At 40.4% G+C, this 20,359-nt stretch overlaps 1 protein-coding gene across 2 annotated transcripts; it reads right to left on the bottom strand.

Moving 5' to 3' along the window:
* Positions 1 to 2,834: 2,834 nt before the first annotated feature.
* On the bottom strand, positions 2,835 to 19,090 carry EDN3 (endothelin 3). Of its 2 annotated transcripts, XM_071815603.1 has the most exons (6): positions 19,025 to 19,090; positions 18,576 to 18,828; positions 17,941 to 18,175; positions 5,690 to 5,854; positions 5,099 to 5,203; positions 2,835 to 4,227 (listed from the first exon to the last, which is right to left on the bottom strand). In XM_071815603.1, exons 2-5 carry the CDS (start codon positions 18,625 to 18,627, stop codon positions 5,131 to 5,133), a joined length of 525 nt encoding a protein of 174 aa, XP_071671704.1. In that variant the 5' UTR covers positions 18,628 to 18,828; positions 19,025 to 19,090; the 3' UTR covers positions 2,835 to 4,227; positions 5,099 to 5,130. The 2 variants fall into 2 exon arrangements, with proteins under 2 accessions (XP_071671704.1, XP_065705925.2); XM_065849853.2 differs by lacking the exon at positions 19,025 to 19,090 and having other exon boundaries at positions 18,576 to 18,916.
* Between the last annotated feature and the right edge of the window lie 1,269 nt (positions 19,091 to 20,359).

The following is a 20,359-nucleotide window of genomic DNA, read 5'->3' as shown; positions in this document are numbered from 1 at the left end:
AAAACGTGCTTTTAAACAAAGTTTGGCAAGATACTTCTGCAAGGTAAAAAAAAAGTTCAATATGCTTTGTTTAACTTGCTTAATGTATTTTAAGTCTCTCAGCCCTGACATTTCTTTGTAGCATAAAGCTCTCCAGATCAGGTTATATCTTTTCCATTGTAAAACTCTAGTGGTGAAAGCAGACGTTGTTTCCAATCTCATCTGTTTACAATTCTGCTTGATTACAATTCCAGTAAATTCTAAGCTGTGGATTTAAAGATTTAATGCTCATATGACTAGAATTTATTCCTTTTCTAACAATAAATTTTAGCTCCATCATTCAGTCTTATGTTAGCCTTGCATTTTACTTTCATCAAGACACACAATTTTGTCTCGAATCACCTTGAGGGGAATTGCTGGGATTGTCCTCAGCAATCTCTCACACCAGAGTTATTTCTGCCTCGCTGTTCTGAAAAGCGGTTCCTAGAAGCACCATCCTGAGTATGTGTGAGATGCTGCTAACGGGAACACCTCCCAGGCTGGAGTGCTGGGCATCAAAAAGTATTCGGGGTGGATCTGGTAGAAACACATTCCAGAACTGTGGCCACCATTTCTTTTGGCAATTATAACAGTGTATTATGTGCATGTAACATTTGCATTCTTTTCTTGTAGCAAGAGACATTCTTACAAGCTCTTTTTGTTCAGCTGTGTTTTGTGAGGCTTACATGTCAAACTCAGGGATTTTAAAACCATCAAAAGCATTTCATTCAGTCTCTGCTGGCACATCATGCCAGCAGCTTCACATCCTATTATGCAGATAAACAATTCCATTCTGCTGTATTTAATAAATAGTTGGAGAACATAGTAAATACCATTTAGCACAGTTTTAAAGCAGATGAGGAATGATTTAAGTCATCACAGTTTAGCCAAGAGAAAATTACTTCTGCCTGTATGTCAAAATAGCCCTGAAAACGTATCACATTCTCCCACTCATGTATCTGGTTACAAAAAAAAAAAACCCAAACCCTTAGTAAGGAGGATGATTATTAAATTAATAAAACAAGGGTCTATTCATGTAGATTTCTTTATAAAAATGAAACAACTCTCCTGGTGAGGTCAACTAAAAATCACTTTCTTTTCCTCCCACATGCCTTATTTTCTCATCCCTATATTGAGATAAGAGAAAGACGTACAGGAGAACTCAGCTCCCGGGTTTGACAAGCACATTATGACACAAGGCAAGGATCAGAAGCAGGACGGTATCCCCACAAGCAAGCACAGAGCCACTGATCCTAACGGAGAGGAAAGGAACCGTGAGCTCTGCTCAGGGAACAGTTGCCACGCTGCTGGCAGACGCGGCCCTCTACGTTTTCTAGACTGTTTTGATCATTTATTGTTCTTATTGCTATTAACAAGTGAAAAGTGAACTTCTGTTAATGGGAACTAGAGCAGGAGTTACGCAACTCGGACAGAAATAGGGCAGAGTTATATACAAATGGTTTGACATGGTTGTTACAAAAGTAAACACAAGTGTCCCAGACCGGGAGTATTTCTGCAGTCCACCTAACTATGCTTGGGTTGCATGTTGAAAGAACTTCTCCAAATAATCATTTTATGATTCATCATGTTTTAAGAGTTGTTTCTTAACAGCATTCATTAGTTGTATATGAAATTAATTTTGCGGTAATTTTTAAAGGATTGGAGTTCATTTGAAATGAACATCTTGTAGTTACAAATGAAAAATAGTTAAACTTTGTCCCTAAGAGATGAGCAATATTAATTGTGACATTTTCTATAAACATATGAAATTAGGTAAAAACAATCTCATGTTAATTGTTCCCAGACTTCAACTCCAGAACCCAGTACGTATAGTTTTCAGGTATATGCCGTGGTTTATAATTTATTTTGAGACATCTACAGCAAACTTTTGATTTTCCCTCTTCTGGGTTTCATAGAACAGTTGTCTCTCTCTCTGGCTGTATTTATGATGGACTGATTTTACCATTAGTTGGTAGCAGCACATTGCTGTAACGTTTTCAGCTGGTGTGCAGAGCCCCAAAACCAAACTACTCGAAAGTGATTTCACATAGAAAAAAGTTTGATTTTTTTCCTTCTTGAGAAAAAGCACAATGAAACACCTGTAAGTCAAGGGCTAAATGTACCTGGATGCCAAAGAACCCAATTTGGTTTGGTTTGTTTTCCTGTGAATGTTTAAAATAGAGTGAAAGCATGTGGGACTGGGGAAAGTGTGACTCCATCTTCAAAAGCAAGTTTTCCACTGAATTAAGGTGGGGGCAGAGAGCAGAAATCCAAGCACAGACTGAGCGGTTCATCTAAAGCTGAGAAGGCACTGACACCTTGTTAGCACTGGGATGTGTCTGCAGCTCCAGGGAAAAAGAAGATACAAACGCCCTTTGTCTCTCTTTGTTGGTCCCAGGACACAGATTAGGCCAGATGAGCGTGACATTTACAGCAAAAGGGACGCAAAACTGAAATGTAACTTTTGATGCAGAATTATTACCAAATGATTTTTATTATGTTTTCATACTCGATTCTCAAGCTGCTAGAACTGTCAGTCTCTTGAAGAAGGCAAGTTTTGTATGACCTGGGCGTACGCATTCAGGGGGAAAGAAGAGATTCCACTTGTTGGTTATAAATGAACATAAAGCATTCTTGGATAAAAAAGCTCCGTTATTTAAAAAAAAAAACCAAAGCTAGACAGTGTCTTTTAAAAATTACGGGAAAATAGTAAATGAAGTGGTTTTATACAATAAATAATCTGTTTTCTATAAATGTACAAAATCATTTGTACAGCAAATAAGAAACTGATACAAATGCAATAACTGAAAGATATATTTAATTTTATAACTATAATAATTTATTTATGAAATATATCCACATGTATATAAAATACATCATATATATTTTGGCAAAGACCTTCCTTTCTTGTTTTAAACAAAGTCTATGACCACTGTTCTAAGTCTATATAACCATTTTTACCGTTAATTTCTCTTCATTTTTCCTTTGGTCTCTATCTTTCTTTTGATAAAATATAACTTAAAGTGGTGGGGTTACAGTTTAACCTATGTGCCCTGGGGAAAGTCTGCATGAAGGTCAGTCGAACAAAAAAATAACCGTAATGTCACAAATAAGGGATTTCCTCTCTTTTTAAATAATATAGAACAGGATTTACAAAAGTTACTCTTTTTTTCTCAGCTTACTCTTGCATCTTCTTATTAAAAAACAAAGTCCATGATTTCTGAAGAATGTCCAGGGTTGGATATAATGCTTAGTGCCAAGTTGCCAAGTTATTCAGTGATGATGTTTCAATGAAGAGATAAAAATGTGATTCCCGGTACCAGCAAAGACAACCGTGTGCACGGTGGGTGATAATGTATGTCAGGGCTTAGAACAGCAAATGGTTCGGTTAAGTTACTCTAATAGTATGAAGTTTCATTTGAAGTTCCACAGTCCTACCCTTTCATCTTTAGGCAATTCTTCGGGATGAATAATTGGAGTTCTGTTCATCAGCTACAGTGCATCCTTAAATAACCACTGTAAATGGTTTTGAATGGAACTTTGACGTGTAGGGATAATTTGTGCTTCAATTAGGTAATCTATTGAATACTCAATGTATACTCTTAACTTGCTATAGTTTATAATAATATTTATATTAACCATTCGTATTTATTCTGCATAGATACTGTCATTTAAACATCTGCCATGAAGTTACAATATGACAATTCAGGCTTGCATACATTTACAAGAGAAATATTTTGTATCTGTTTATTCTTAATGAGAACTCATATATAGGCAATCTCTCTCTAACTCATCACATTCTCCAATTACAGGCGCCTGCATAACGCTGTGGATGGATGTTCTTCAGACACACAGCAAGCAGTAAGCAGAACAGTAAGTTTCTATCGTACTTTCTTAAATCACATACAAAAACGTTTCTTGAAACCTGGTGTCGCTCCGGTTTGGATCTGCCTTTGGATTTTTCTTCAACAGCGACACGTTCCCTGCCGGGCTACATGATAAACGTTATCCTTTATCGAGACTCTCGTGAGGGGAGCATGGGAGAAAGCTTCTTCATCCAGGTTCACATGCCCTCAAAGTGGCTTTTTTGAAATGAGAGTGTTGCTGAATTCTCCGCTGGCAGCAGACTGAAGCGTCAAGTTTGTCCATCTCAAGGGAGACTTGTAGTTTAAGTTCTTGCTTCTGAGCTTCAGCGAATAAACGTTAAAGCTTTAAAAACAAAACAAAAACCAAACTGCTTAATTATTGAGAACTACCTCCCTATTACCTGACAGAATAATGGTTCATCTCCTTGATTATGCGTACACAGAGTGAAAACTACCTAGTTATCTGATTAGCTCTGATCAAATAATCAGAGCAATAAATTCAGCTTGGGGACTTCTAAGCCAAGTGGTTCCCGTCATAGCGAAAAACGTTGGGTAATGGTGACCTTTTTTAAATAAAAAACAACTTTTCTATTTCTAATGGCTGTTTCATTTACCCAGCACTACAAGTATTTCCTTACCCTGACATAATTTTGCATTTTGTACGTAGAAATAGCATTAAGAGTAGATTTGCAACTGGAACTTTTTGAAACTGGCTACTAGGTCACAGTAACCTCTTTATATCTGACATCTAAAGTAGATGTATTTTTCCCTCCACATACATTTTCCACAAAGTTTGTTCTGTTTCTTTACCTTGACAATTTAAGTTTTACTGAAGCACTGCACTGGGACATGTAGTTTAAATTATTGCTAAATGGGCAAAAAGATGATAAACAGGAACAGCCCTTGCCCTAAAAATAGAAAGAAAAAAGGGGGGAACTGTTGCCAAAACATGTATTGGCTTATAGCCAAAGAACCTAAGGAAGGTTGTCGTAGTTTTGTGTATACTAAAGGTTATTTTAAAAAATAAATATTTAAAAAATAAACAAGAACACCGCATACAACAACAAAGAAAACCCACAACTTATGGGCCAAATTCTGCCCTTGTTTAGCAAGAAGTGATAATATTCATTTCAAAGAATTTAGAGTTCTGCAAATGCAAAGAAAATTTATGGAAAATTAGTATTTCTTTTCAACATTAAACATGCGGAGCATACCTGACTGTTCAGAGTCCTCTGAACTCTCGGTGCTACTGAATGGAAGTGTGTTCCTCTTCTCTGCATTGGTCTTTCTCCTCTGTCTTTTTCACTGATCCATGATTTCTGGGGAAGGGAGATTTTTGAAGTTTGTCACTGTGTTCTTATCAGTTATTCTTACAGAAACATTCATGAAATGACAATGCCATACCCTTCGTTAGACTAGACAAACCATTCCAAAATCATCTGGAATTCAGCACGCCCCTAACTGGACAGAAGATCTGCTGTTTCAAAAATACCACATCATAAAAAGAAACAGCAAAAAGCAAATTCAAAGCAGCACTGGGTCTGGCCTCTTTCCTTTGCCTATTAAACCCTCTTGATTTCAACATGAGTTTTCTCACTTTTGTTCTTTCTATTCGCTTCTCCACCCCACTTAAGGGGGAAGTGAACAAGCAGCTGTGTAACCACTCGGCTGTTGGCCAGGGTTAACCCACCACAACTGGAAATGGGAATTTTATTTAAAATCTATTTCATTTGATACATGCAACTTCATTATCTCCATGAAATAGTTAAATCATGTAGACAGGGTGCAATATCAAGAAAAGATACCTTCTTCTGTCTTGCATTCTTCTGCAAAACTGCATACACTGTTTGTCACGAGCATCCAGACAAGAACACCGAAACGAAGACTGGAGAGTACTTTGAATCTGGCCTGTAGACCTTTTGCCTCTAAAACTGCCTCTGTAGTTAGACAGCCCATACGGCACAGTCCTCCTGTTGTGAGAATCACAAAGACTGTATATTTTAGGAGCCAACTGAAATGATATTCCATATTTATTCTGTTTTAGAAAATAGACCTATTGGTGCAAAGCAATAAATAGCAGCACAAAAATCAAGCCTCAGGCTTACGTAAGGAGTTCTCCCTATAACAGAACACAACTTCTGTTCAATCATCTCATGCTTTCACAAGGTCATAAAGTAGCAGACAATCAGCTTAAGTAGCAGAATTAATTGGCAGCTGGTACAAATACATGCCCAGGTTATTGCTTATTCCTTTACTGTGTTGGTTACACCCCACAAACGTACAAGATTTGTTTTGTTCAGTTCCATAGCTGGTGTGAAGTGACATAGGAGCTGTGCTGATTTCCAACAGATAAGTAACATCATGTCAGCGTTGTCATCTTCATGATTTAGAGCCTGATTTACCATTAATTTTATCATTGAGAAATGGAGAAAACTGTCAGCATGATTTATTTACTGCACCTTGTTTGGAATGTGACCCATGGAGTTATAAATGTGAGAAACAGCTAGATAATCTTCCTCATATATATCTCCTAGTACTTTTCTACAAGAGATCATATTCTGTACCACAGCACACCAAGAAATACTAAGAGGTAGATCTCTTTATTTCCCCGCAGTCTGGCATGCTTTGTTCTTTAATGGGTTATGGTCAACATTGTCAGCAAAGGACATGCTTCATCACTGCCTGCTAGCATCCCAAAAGAGCACTGGATAGTTTAGACTGATGTCACAAATTACTCTCTTACAAATTGTTGAAGAATCTCAGTCCATCACAGGTGTACACCACACGAACTTCTGAGACCCATAAAAGTACCTGTGTAGCCGAGGGATGGGTGAAGCAACCCACAAACACTAAAAATCTGAAGAGAATCTCACGTTCAGAAGCAAGAAAGAGTGGAGGAGGGGGGAAAAAAGCAGAGATGGGGAAGTAAGAATAGAACTAGAAGGGTTACAGTAAGATTACAGAGCGAAGCCTGAATAATCAGTCTGGAACCACTAACTTCACATAGTTATACTTCATCTGCTTTCATAAAAACATAATGAGGCTCTTAATTGCCAAGCTGCCATTTTTCAATTTTCCCACACTCACGGTGGGCTGAAAGGCTCACAAACATGGATTTTGATGCAATGATTTTGATGTAACATCAGCACAGCTGATGATGCAAATGATTTATTCAAACCTCTGCACCTATAGTACATACAGACTTGTAACAGTTCATCTCAGTCTTTCACAGCCTGAACCAGAGCACACCTATCCTATATAAGTTTATCATCAAATCATACTGAAAGATAGAAAATCACTAGTATTTCTGTGTGTCAGACACCATGAAATGGTCTTTCTCCAACAGACGCCATCTGCTTTGCCTATATGCAGAAACTGTTATATATTTTCACTACTTCATTCTATGGCTATGCCTAGACACTGGAAGAGACCTAGAATATGAATATTAGCCTTAAAAGACCTCAGGACTTGATTTTAGCTTTCCTCAAACAGTCATTTTAAAAGCTTTTTGTTGTTTTCAGGATTAGAGTGAGTCCCATTTTATAACTGAATACTATTAATAATTCTATATTGCCATTTACTTTAGAATAATGAATGAGAAATAGCTAATGTAGGTAACTTCTAACATAAGTAATTGCTGCACAGTCACACTTCTTGATACATCCATGTTTTTTAAGAACTTATGGCTGGTATTTAGAGACAGGAACAAGAAAAAGTTGCTTTATTTTTAAGAGTGGCGAACCCTCTATGAAAACTGCGGGGTAAAATAATGTTGTTCAACTTCCCACTCAGATTTAGGCTGAAAGAATGAATTTTGTCTGCCCAAAAGAGAAACTGCTATTTGATGGCAAATAGCTTGCCAGGGGATAAAGAAGCTTCATACAGCTTTTGCAGATGTCATCCCACATTGTGCTAACAAGACAGAAAATACTGTAGTATGTTATTTTCGTGATTTAAAGTGGTTCCTTCTTTAAGAGTTCACCTTTCCAAAATACAATACAATTCTCCTTACTCTGATTCTCTAAATCAGAATCTCTGTGGGACTGAGCTGTGTTTGCCCAGTGTCAGAGGTTCTGCCTGAATTGCCAGAGAGGAAGAAGGGCACATGTTTCATTCCTCAGTTGCTGCATTTTGCAAATTAACGGACCGACTAGAATTGTCATCAACTTCAATCTTCTCTTAACATATCAGCACGTGAGCTACAGTGATCGAGGGATGGGCCCATCACCACTCTGCTGTCTCTCCTGAGAGCCGTAAGTTCGAGCAAACAGGCAGGGGTGGAGAATACAGTATAATCAGAAGAGATAAGAACCATGAATCACAGTGCAAAGCAAAGGAAGAGGCTGATATTTTAGATACTGGTTTTGATCTTTCAAAGTGCCTTATGTTTTATGAAACTTATAATGCTTATAAGAGCACACTTCATGGCTTGAAAAATGTTGTCAAGATAACCTCATTCTCAGTGTTCCAGAAACACATGCCAATGCAATGATATTTTCAAATATAAGATTTTTAACTAGAACGCCCAAGCAGTAATTTTTATGTAAGCTATCATCCACATTTGCCAATCAGAGATGGAAATATAATAATTCTCCCAGTGTGTCTGGTTTTGATTTCTAAGCCAAAAATTCAAACCTAAACCAGATAAACTTCAATAGCAACCCAGAGTCTTTCCAACAGTGTTCAGAAAGAACTAAATAATATAGATGTTTTCTTGCTTGTCACTTACTCTGATGCAACTCATAAATTGCAACATTTAAGCAAGTGTTCATGTGTGTATGGTTATCGTTCCAGGAGCTGAAAAAGTTGGTATTTCAAGTTAGTTCACGTCTCTTTCTCAGCATTTCAGAAGTGAGAGGAGATTAGAGGAGATGCTGGAGATTCAGTTGAACGAGTATCGGAAACATTGCCTAGCAGCATGCTTAATCTTAGATTGTTACACGTGACTAACAAACGGTGCTTTTTATTATTTATTACTATCATTATTTCTGATGGTGCTGCAATGCTCAGGTTGAAAATGAAGCAAGTAGAGTTGCTATTTCTACATGTTGAATGGGAATTACGGTCAACGCGTAATTGTCACCAAGCATTTGTGTTGCTAGGGGATCTCTTTGCTTTCCATTTCAGGTGAGGCGTGTGTCCTCCTGAGTTGCTTGCTGACTGAGGTGTGCACGGGGCAGTTTGGGTCTCCACAGGGAGGATGAGGAACAGCTGAAGTAGGCAGAGGCAGGTTTGCTGGTTGGCCATGTGCTGGGCTTCTGGGGATCCTCAACAACCAGTTCCCTGGCTGAAGTACTGGCTAAGAGGCAGCTCCAACCTTTTTTGGAAATTATACAAAATCCACCAATTTTTTAAAAAATTTTAACAGTCACGTTTCACAAGAAATTTCCAATTTCTGACCTTTAACTCAGTGTGCTTTGTTTCTTCCTTTAGGACAGGGGTGTCAAACTAATTTTCACTGAGTGCCACATCAGCCTCGTGGTTGCCTTCAAAGGGGCGAATGTAATTTTAGGACTGTATCAATGTAGGAGTAGTTACAAACCTCGCAACCATGAGGCTGATGTGGCCCCTGGTTAAAATGAGTTTGACACCCCTGCTTTAGGAGAACAAAAGTCTCCTGAAGCGGTGAAATGGGTTTCCACGTATTTAAGAGCTAATGCGTACTGTGTGTCTTTTACACCAAAGTGGAGAACAAACAAACCTATGCAATTCTGGACCAACCCTCCCAAGGTACTACTTTGAACTGGTATCTGTGTGGCAACATACACACCTGAGATTTATGTGGAAGAGACTCTCTTGGTAGAGCTCAGTTACCAGTATGATTATTTCAGGCAGCACGTGGATGCATAAAAGTCTGCCTGTTCAGCTTTTAAAGCACTTTCTAAATTACAAGTCTGTCTGAGTTTAAGGAAATGGTTCCTTCTTCAGTGTAAGATATTTGTTCTTTATTCTGTATGCAAAAAAATTAAACAATAAAGATGCTAATGCAACTCTCCTGTACCTAGAATTATTCTATACGATGAAATTATGATCAACGAGTGCAACAGATCTGTTACCTGAAGATAATTCTATGTATAATATAGAGCAGAACAATGCTACTCAAAGCACACTGCGCTCTTCTCACTTGAAACATACTTTTGATTTCTGCCATGGAAGGAATACATGGCAATCCTTGGGTCAGCCAATGTTTCTCATAGAATTTTAAAAGAAAAAAAGTATAGGACTGCAGATTGGATACTGAGATGATGAAATAACCTAGATTATTTCTGTACTTTGTGTCCACAAAACACAAGCATAAAAGCTCCGCTCCTAAAAGTCAGTCAGCTCTTGAAGCAAGTTTTTCCATTAAATTAACAGAGACAGGCATTTGTTTGTTGAGAAAGATAAGCAGCACTAAGACTGAAACAGCCATTCTGAACCAGTGATATCGGTGAACATTTCCCACAGAAAAAAAAACGCCCATTGAATGAGTATGATCTTCAAGTCTGGAAGTGTGATTTCACTAGGTCCTGCTGTTCCTCCTTTATACTACAGTGAATGTTCAGAATTCAGGCAGACAAATCCAATATGTTTATATTAATTTTTGTAACATGTGGCTGAGTTTCTCATGATATGTGATAATTGACCTATGAGCTCCTATTATTTTCTACTTTCCCAGCCACTTAAACACAGTAGATACCTCCAGGGCACTTGAGAGTTTCAGCCAAAATGAAGAGATGAGGGGGTTGCTGCAATCATCTTAGATGCTGTGATTTCAGTTTTCAGCAATATATTTTCTGGCATGTATCCAGGCCAGCAAGGCTTCCAACACTCTCCAGTGTTTCCAGATCATCTTAAAATGTAAGAGATCCCTGTAAGGGCCACCCAGAACAAAGCATGTGGAAAGGAAGCAAAGTTTAACATCCTCCAAGTGAAACAAAATGTCTCCAGAATGAAAGATGCACAGGGGAACTAACAGATATTTCTGTGTATAGTTTCATCTAAAGCTACTGCAGGAATATTGTGCAGCTCTGTAGATGAAGAGATCATTGGCTGCTCTGAAAGTTGGCTCCAGCTCTTTCTGTAACAAGCATGTATTTAACAGAGTAGTTTGCAATAGGTGTACCTGCCACATTATCCCTTCCTTATTATCATCATTGAAGAAGTAAAACACCTTCTTCAAAATAGTGCCTGACTTGTTGGTCTTCTGTCATCCCAAGCACACGTTCCCTTCACAGAAGCTGTACTTTTTCTGAGTAGCTTTTTTGCACTTAAAATTATTTTCAGAAGAAGCAAACTTTTATCCTTTATAGCCCCAGCTTTATTTTCCACATCCTCAATTTAGAAGTAGTCAGTGTTCCTAGACACCTAATAGGCTACTGGCATCCCAAAAGATGTACCCCTACTATCTTTCTAGATTTGGTTTAACCTTTGCTCTTTTTTTTTCCAGTTTTATTCTCAAAGTAATACTTGCTAACTTGTGAGGACCTCAAATTAGTTAGTTAGTTATAGCTAATTTAGGTAATAAACTAAGGATTGCGCACATCTGCTTCATCATCCAGTCTCTCTAACTACATGAGTTCTTTGATTCCCTTCCAACTGGGACTTCATGGTACCCAAGTTAAGTACTGAGAGAATCAGAAGGTTCTTCATCACTAGTCATCTTCCTCCTGTAGCTGTCAAAAGGATGCTACATGTTTTTCATTTCAAATGTGACCAGGAAAATATCTGAGCTGTTGAGTGGGAAGCTGGGGTACATTTCTTGAGGCAAGTCGGGGGGGTATATTTTTCCATTAACATCCCAAATACCCTGAGAGGCTGGGTAGAGCTCTCCTGACCTAACAAACTGAGCCCTTGTTTCACAGAAATATCTCTCGCAAAGCAACACTGCTCAGATCTTTCAGTACCTCATCCCAATCCTAATCTATTCACAGTTTTATGGCAAGATATATGACTGTTAGGTTGAATAACTAAATAAAATCCCATGTGGCATCTTCCATCTGTGAGGCCCAAACTCCTATCATTTCTTTTCCGTATTATTAGTAAGTGGACTGATTCTAATGCAAATACACTGCGGTAAATTCCAAAAGGCAGAGCAGCTGGAAATACGGATGAAAGGAATCAAATTAATTTTGAAATGGTAGCTTTCGCAAACTAAAAGCCAGAGTACTTATTGCTAGCTTCTGAAGCCACCGTACTAGTGCATGCAGAACACACACTCTAATGCCTGTTCCCACCACTCTCCACAGTGTGTATACTTCAAAATCCACTGCTGGTTTAAAAACAAATGAAACAAAAACCTGGGGGAAAATAAACACATGGTGTTAAAACGTGAGCCTGACGAAAGTGACTGTGGTTTGACAGCCCTTGAGACTGTTTATTCTTAGAATGAGACCAAGGTGAGCAGCTGCAGGGAAATTTGAAGGCATTAGCTGTTAATGTCTCATCGTGACCCCACTGTGCGCAGGGCCAGCTCCTGCGGTGACACGGGATTTTGGTCTGCAGGCCAAACCATTTCAGGTCCTTGAGAGGACGGCAGGCGAGCTGTGCACGGTTCTGTGTGAAGTCAGTACACAATTCAAATGTACAAGAATAACTATGTTTGAATAACAGGCCCAAAACTCAAATCAGTTTGTCTGTGACAAAACATAACAGTAGCAGCAGAAGCCTGTTACTATGTTCAGTAAACCTATTTGAAATAATCTTCATTTGATACGAAGATTTCAACACCAAAAATCCTGCGATTTTTAGGATTAGAGATACCATTGAAATTTTCACCAAAAATTTTAACTAAAAAAATAAAAAGTTAAAAGGAATCAATGGAGATAAAGAAGATTATCTGCTTTATACTTGGTATTTTTTCTACCAGTGAGTATGACCATAGATTCCATAGCTTTGGTTATTTCAATTGTTACTGGCTAGTTAAGATTTTTCTTTTCATCTTTCAACATTCAGGCTACATTAGGACGTAGAGTGCATGCATATACATCGTTGAATCTTGTTAGCACCCACACGCGTCATACAAACAGATTTCAGTGAGCATGTAAAGTCTGCAAAATGCAGGGCAAACTTCATTCAGGAAAATAAAATCAACTCCCCAGAAGATTCACCACTCTGCTTTTGGCACTTGGTTCCGCTGGTTAACCATGTGCACTATTTAACCACTTCCTTATTTGAAGTGCCTGGCTTACAGCCACTGTGTTATCATCATGCCTTTGGCTAGCAGGTATTTGCAGTCTGATCTGATTAAGCACATGCTTAATTGTTCTGCAGAACAAGAGATCTTTAGCTGTGTACTTTTATTTCTAGTAATATACAGGACATCATCTCTGCTTATTTAGCGATGAAGATAATTCTCAAAAAACGGGATAACTGTAATGCTTTGTAATACCACTTAAGATCCATAAGGATGAAAACATGTTAAATTACATTATGTGGGCTTACATTCAACAAAATCCAATCAGTGAGATGCAGGTAACAGAAAGATGTTATGAAGGAAAAGTCAGCCAGCAGAGCATCCAGTTAGAACAAGAGTATCCCATTAGTTGTCTTCAGTGCTCTTCTCTGTAACAACATCCCAAGACATCCCTTCCTCTCTATATATGAGCAAAATGATGAGGGAGGTGATGATAGGGTACAAATTGTTTCTATTCTAAGATGACTTTCTGATGGTGACCTCAGCCAATAGTGAGCAAAGATCATCAACTTAGAGCTGCCAGAGAGCTGATTGTGTGTGCAGTCAGCTGTGTTGTCTGACAAGTCCTGGAGCCCTGACAAACCCATTCATCAGCACTTGCAGAAAGACTGACAAAAATGAAGATATATTAAAGCCTTTCTCACCCCAACAAGTGGTCATATTAGGCCAGGAAAAGAGTTTTCTACAGGGGAACTACCTGGAGTCAACCTAGTGTTATATTTTGATGGCCACTTAGGAATATCTGACTTGCGTATCTTACAGAAACAAATTTCGTCTTTACTAGTGACAAACACCACATCCTTGCACTGTCACCATGTAACCACACGAGGTGAAACGCTCACCGTATCCTCTGTCATTATATCCCACAGAGCACAGCAGCAGCAGACGCGTCAGCGCGTGCCCTTGTCCTGCCACCGCGGAAACCACGCGTTTCAATCAGAGGATCAGAGCCGCAAACGCAAAGATAGAAGATCAATTTCTTACTATCACTTTGTCCATCCAATTCTACTGATTCCCAAATTCAGGTAATTGGCAGACAGAACTCTTAGATCATCATTTAAGCTGGTCTTTATAACATGGTCACAGAATTTTATTAAGTTACTTTTCTTTTGAGCATACCAGTGCATACTGAAATAAGACCCTATCTAGAAAAAAAAACTACTTTTGCTTTCATTTAGACACATCAAGAAATTATTCTTTTTGATGCTGTTTGAGTGAGAAAATAATTTTATCATTCTAGATCTATGCTAATTGTCCTTTGAAAGTCTCTGGATTATTGCCACAAATTCCCATTATATTTTTATTTCGAAATTGAAGACTGTTTGAGTATCCGATACTGTGTCCTCATGATAGTATCACTTTCCTATAGTTGTCATCTTTTAATGTTTTACTAATCATTCTGAACATCTCTAAAGCTTCACACAGCAGCATTGATGTCATTAACTGAACCACATTTTGCTCAGATGCACAAGCTCAGTTCATATTGAAATATAGGACCATTTTGAAGAAGTGCAGATCTAGAATTCTTGCCTATATTTTCTTCTTTAATTTACAGAATTAAGCATCAGGTTGTGGCCATATTATATCAGTGGATACTGTTTAAAAGACAAGTCATTCTTCTTTAAAATGTGTCTGTAGCTATAGATCAAGATAAGCATAATTAAAAACTTGACAAAATAATACATTGCAAACTAAGTCCTGAGTAATCAGCCTTATCAGTGTAAACAATTTACCAGCTACTAATGCTCTTTGTTATGCAACATTTGTCTATGTCACGTAATTGGAATATTCTGGTCAGACTTACCTGACTTTCTTTAGGTCATCTTTTCCACTCAATGGTACCAGCATAGACGACTCGCTATGTCAAAATAGCACCGGTGCACTTAGTGGTCTGGACTAACCCCGGTGGTTCATGGACAAGTATAAAGCAATACTGAAACATGTGTGCAGAGATAATTTCTCATTTAGTTGGCAATAGCTGCAGAGAGTCAGAGGTTGCATATTCCGCAGTTTTGTGTTTTTCTACAACTGTCACCCTGGTAGATCTAAGTGGTTTCTGAGCAAGGATAGAAAAAAAGCCTTCTATCATCACTCTGACTCCAACAGCTTCAGTAAGAACATAAACCACTTTTCTAAAAGAGGAGGAGAGGCCATGACCAAGATTTGTTTTGAATATATTACAACAATGCTTAACAGCATATTGTGTTGGGAAGAGCAGGGGGAAGAAAACAGAGGACGAAGTAAAGTTCATCTTTGAAGTATGGAGGAGAGAGTAATTTGGAAACAGAAAATATTAAGGAATTTGTGACAGGAGTAAGAAATGATAAAGTGGAAGACGTAAGCTGAGGGAAATAGAAAAATAATAAAATGCAACTGTAGTCTTTGATGTTATACGTGGGAAAAAGATCAGAATCAACAGATTCCAGGAAAACCTCTCCTATCTTTAACACCATCTTTGTGGCCTCCCATTGTGCGTATGGACCTCAAAGTTGTGTTTGAGCCAAATTTTTTGTAAACTATTTGGTAAACAGCAATGTAAAAGCCCCATTTACAAACAGTCGGTCTCTACAGATCCAGTGGTTGTTTCCATCTAGAAAAAGTAGCATAATTTACTTGGGATATTAAATCGCACAAGCAGGGCTGATTCCTCATTCACATCCAGAAGTACCTTTTGACTTATGGAGATGTTGATCCAGGCAGGACACCAGGCCAGAATCAGTGCCTATTCATTTGGACATGTCTACACATCCTAATCCTGCCAACAGTGTCACTGGTTATACAGGTTCACATCTTTGGAGCACAGTAGCTAAAACGCATCATTCTATGTGAATATTTAATATTCAAATTGAATATTGAAATGGAATATCTTTTTTTCTGTAGCTTGCATAGAATTGTCCATAAAAATGGAGTGTGGTAAGAATCAGAGTTTCCTGCAGCTCACGTTGAATTGTTACAGGCCAACCTATACACTGCACAGTGGGGGTAGATTTACATATCCCAGACATTTGCTCTTATTTTATGTACAACCAACTACAGTTAAGAAAGCACAGACTTACGCCCCAGTTGTTTATTATAATTTTTGGATCATTATACATACTTCATTGCTGTAGGCACCATGAAAATGTTATATATCTCTGTTCTCTATTTTTGTTCTTTCTCTGGTGATGTTTGCACAAAACCTTAAGGTAGGAAAAAATTCTCCACATGACTGAATTAATGCACACTAAATACTTCTCCAGCTGGTATGAAAATTATAGTCACTGTAGACTTAAAACAGCATATCCTAAAGAAGGGAGGGGGGTAAAATTAGCAGAATTCTGTCTCTTCAGTGTGTAGGCTAAAAGGCACGTCCTTCCCCTGTTTTCACTGGTGAGCTCTGACTCAAATATACTGAATCATAAATATTTGTCCAAAGTAACTCTAGGTAATCCTGGGGTGGATTAGTGCAGGTATGGAACTCAAAGAATTGTATGACTCGTGTGAATACATGATACTTGCAGGTTGGTAGAAGCTCCAAAGATCTGTCATCAGACATGGCCTCCAGCCAGGACACACACATGAATTCACAAATTAAGCGCCCTAAACCCATCTGACTTAATCTATTTTACTACTACTTTCTTTTTTATATTCCTTTTGTTATTTTAATCTGAGTAAAAGCTTTGCAATTGATTCAAAAGCAGATCCAAGTTAGTAGAAATGCTCCCAAACTGCAGTCAGTAGAATACTTGATGGTGTGTGTAGGAGTTCACAGTCATACAGTCCCAATATCTTTAATTGACGAAGTTCATCAGAAGAAATCTGGTTTTAGATTCATCTGATCTCCTGATTATTTTTTTAAGAAACCGGTTCCTGTGGTTGCCACAGAACTGAAGCCTATTGGAGTAAGAAAATCTTAACAAATCCTTAAGACTATTTACTTAGAGAGACAGGATATACACAACGGTGTGGGAAAAGGAGGCCTCTAACCTTTGGGATGTGGGCAAAGTGTCACTCTTCCTGGATGATTTCTTTTCATTAAGTACCGGTAGTACCAGCCCCTGCTGTTCTGCAAACGCGCTTCACCCCCCTGACCTGCGGGAACCTCAGAATGGCCAATTAATGGGAAATGCTGTTCTCAAAAATAGTTTCTATTATGAGTTGAAACAAAAACTTGTGTTCACCATTCCCAAAATATGGAATTGTAAAAGACGTTATTTTGTAACATCCTAAATCTTCCAATCCTTTACATTCTGTGAAATCTGCTACATTGAGCTTTTCAAAAATTATTTTAATGTCATTTTTCCACATTAATTTTTATCAAAACCAGGACAGTTGCGCGCACACACACACACACACACACTCTTCTTCCTTTCTCAATGACTAGTTTATTAGAAACAGCTTTGTCCCACAAAATAACTACCTTTTTCCCCTTTGCTGGTTTCACTGGGGCTACGCGCAGTGCACACGCGTCGGTACAGCCAGGTACACAAGTACGGCCATGCCCCTGCCTGTGCGTGTGCGAACCGAGCGCTAACCGCACCGAGGCCCTGGGGCTGCCGGCGTCCCCCCGAGGTTCCCTTCGGCTCGGCGGCCCCGTGCGCCTCCCGCCCGGCAGGTGTCACGGCGCCGAGGCGCCCGGACCGGGCTCGGCGGGGCCGGCGGCCTCTTCCCGCCCCTCCCCGGGCGGCTCCGCCTCCAGCGGGGCCCGCGGCGCCCCCGGCCGGGCTCCCCTCACGGGTCCCCCGGGGGCGGGCAGGGAACCCCCGCTCGTTACCGCCCCACGGCGGTGGCCAGGCCGCCACACGGGCCCCGCGCTCCCCGGCCCCTCGCCTCCCTGTGCCCGCGGGGGTCGCACCCGTCCCAGCCCAGCCCGCCATTTCGCGTCCCGCCGCCCGCACTCACTCGGGGGTGTTGATCCAGATGATGTCGAGGTGGCAGTAGTACACGCACTCCTTGTCCTTGTAGGTGTAGCAAGTGCAGCGCCGGGCCCGGCGCCGCAGGGCTCCGCCGTCCACCCTGGCCCTGCCGCCGGCCGGCAGCGCCGCCGCTTCGTTCTCGTCCCGCTCCTTGTGGCCCAGCGCCGCCGAGCGCGGCTCCGCGCCGGCCGGCAGCGAGCGAGGCGGGGGCAGCGCGGACCCTGCACCGCGGGAAGGCAAGAGCAGCGCTCAGCTCCCCGCGCCAGCCCAGAGCACCCCCCTCCCCAGTGCCTCACAGCCCCTTTTGTAACAGGATCCCAACCATCACCGGTCCCTGAAAAGTTTCAGGGCTGTTTAAAGCACCGTTATGTTTATATTTAGTGCAGCGCGGTGGGGTGCACCGGGAGAGCCCGCAGGCTTGGGGTGAATCGCTAGTGAGCGTTTAAAACAAAAACCTACGTGCGGCCAAATGATGTCTTTGGCGCCCAGTTATTTACCACGCACCGGAGTGGGCTATGGCTCACAGCCTTTTGGAAAAAGAAAAGAAAAAAAAAGAACCACAACAGCCTTTCTTTGTGTGCATGCGTGGAAGTGGCAAAGAAAGAAAGAAATTCATGTTACCTGCAGTCGACGTAATTGTAAGTCCAAAGAGGAACAATAAACCCAGCTCCATTAAACCCAAACAGCACGCTTGTTCACTGCAGGCAAAGGTGAACTGCAGGGGCGAGCGATCCGTTCCAGGAGGAATCACTTCAGGTTGGGGGCAGGAATGTCCCGGGGCTGGCGGCACACGCTGCTCCGGAGGTAGTTCCCACACCGAGGTGCGATTAGTGGTTCTGCCTCGCAGTTATTTTCCTCCAGCGCAGACTTAGTCCTGAAGGGGAGAGCGTTGTCAAAAGAAGGGAAGATCCATCGCTTGCCTTTTCCCACACACACCTCCCACCCCACCCCCAAATCTGATCAGAAACCGGAGCTGCTGTTTTCCAGCTGCAGACGCCTCCCACCCGCCGGCTGCCGCTGCCGCCCCCTCCCCGCGCCCCCTCCCGCCCCGGGCCGCCCCCGCCGCCCACCCGGCAGGTACGGGGCAGGGAGAAGGCAGCACATCCTCCCAGGAGGGGAGGCACAGCCCTTTTGTTACTGCTGGGGCTGCTCTGGGTTCAGAGCTTTTAAACGAGCAGGTCCTCCAGGATTGCTTGTATGGTAAAAATGCAAAGCTTTGGCTCAAATCTGGGCTAAGAGATTCGGGAGTTGTTTGGGGTTTTTTTTTGCTTGGACTCTGCCAATTATTTTCCAGGTGAAATTAAGCCACCAATTTATTAACACTTTCTTTTTCCCCAATTCATTAGTAACACTTCTTTGCAGACAAACCTGCCTAGAGTGCAAAATGTAAGGTAAAAGGGGATTTCATATTGTATGAAATACCTGACACTTGTGCCTAGAGAAACACTCCTGCATGTGGCCCCATTTGCTATCACAATATCAGTTATTAAGTTACAACAGGTAAGGGTTTAAAGGTTAAGGGAATTTGCTGTATCTTTTCTTACAGTAGTATGTGTACTATATCCTGTTATAGGAAACATTTGTCGTAGATAGCATGTGGAGAAAGGTTAGCAAATTTAATTGTGGACATTTTAAACCAGAACATGATGTTTTTTTTAAGAATGTTTCAGTACTAACAGAAAGACCTGCAGCCAAAATTGCTTTTGTGTATTGTGCCAATTCAACATATTCACTAAAATCTGTTTTGTGAGTAGAAAACTAGTTGCAAGATCACTCAGGTCGTGATATCCAGAGGAGGAACACAGTTCTCTGCCACATCACATTCTTCTCCAGTCCTGCCCCTGGTTCCAGCTTCTGGTGTGGATTATTCAGTAATAACATTTACAAAAAAAGCCTCATTAAGATGTCATGCTTTGTCAGTCTGTCAACCCTTGCCTTTTGCCAGTTTCTAAAGATTAAGAGTTTGGTGGAAGAACTGTAGTTGACCATGTTCCCAACTAATAACAAAAGCATGATGGTCATCAGAGACAGGGTAATGCCTATAAGGTTCCTGTTTCTCCAATTTTGCTGAGGCCATGGTTCTCTGTGAAAACTTAAATTGCTTTTGTTTTGCACAGTTTGTGCGAATGACAGGACTTTGCAATATAGAATTGAAATGACAGAATGCCCTATCTCCAAAACTTGGTTAGAAAAGACAAGATTTCAGTAAATTTCTGAGGTGTGTACCCACTGCAGTGAGCACGGTTCATGAGGATGCAGCTCCAAGTAGTTTGACAACATTCATGTACTGAAACAGAACTGTGAAAGACCTCGTTGATTTTAGTTCTGCTAATTTGAATTAGTTTCACTGCAGCTGCCAATGTCCTCGTAACTAATATAGTGGGGGAAAAATAGATCACATGTAA

This window comes from Patagioenas fasciata, chromosome 16 (genome assembly GCF_037038585.1).
Source record: "Patagioenas fasciata isolate bPatFas1 chromosome 16, bPatFas1.hap1, whole genome shotgun sequence".
NCBI lineage: Eukaryota > Metazoa > Chordata > Aves > Columbiformes > Columbidae > Patagioenas > Patagioenas fasciata.
This window is presented reverse-complemented; position numbering and strand designations above follow the sequence as displayed.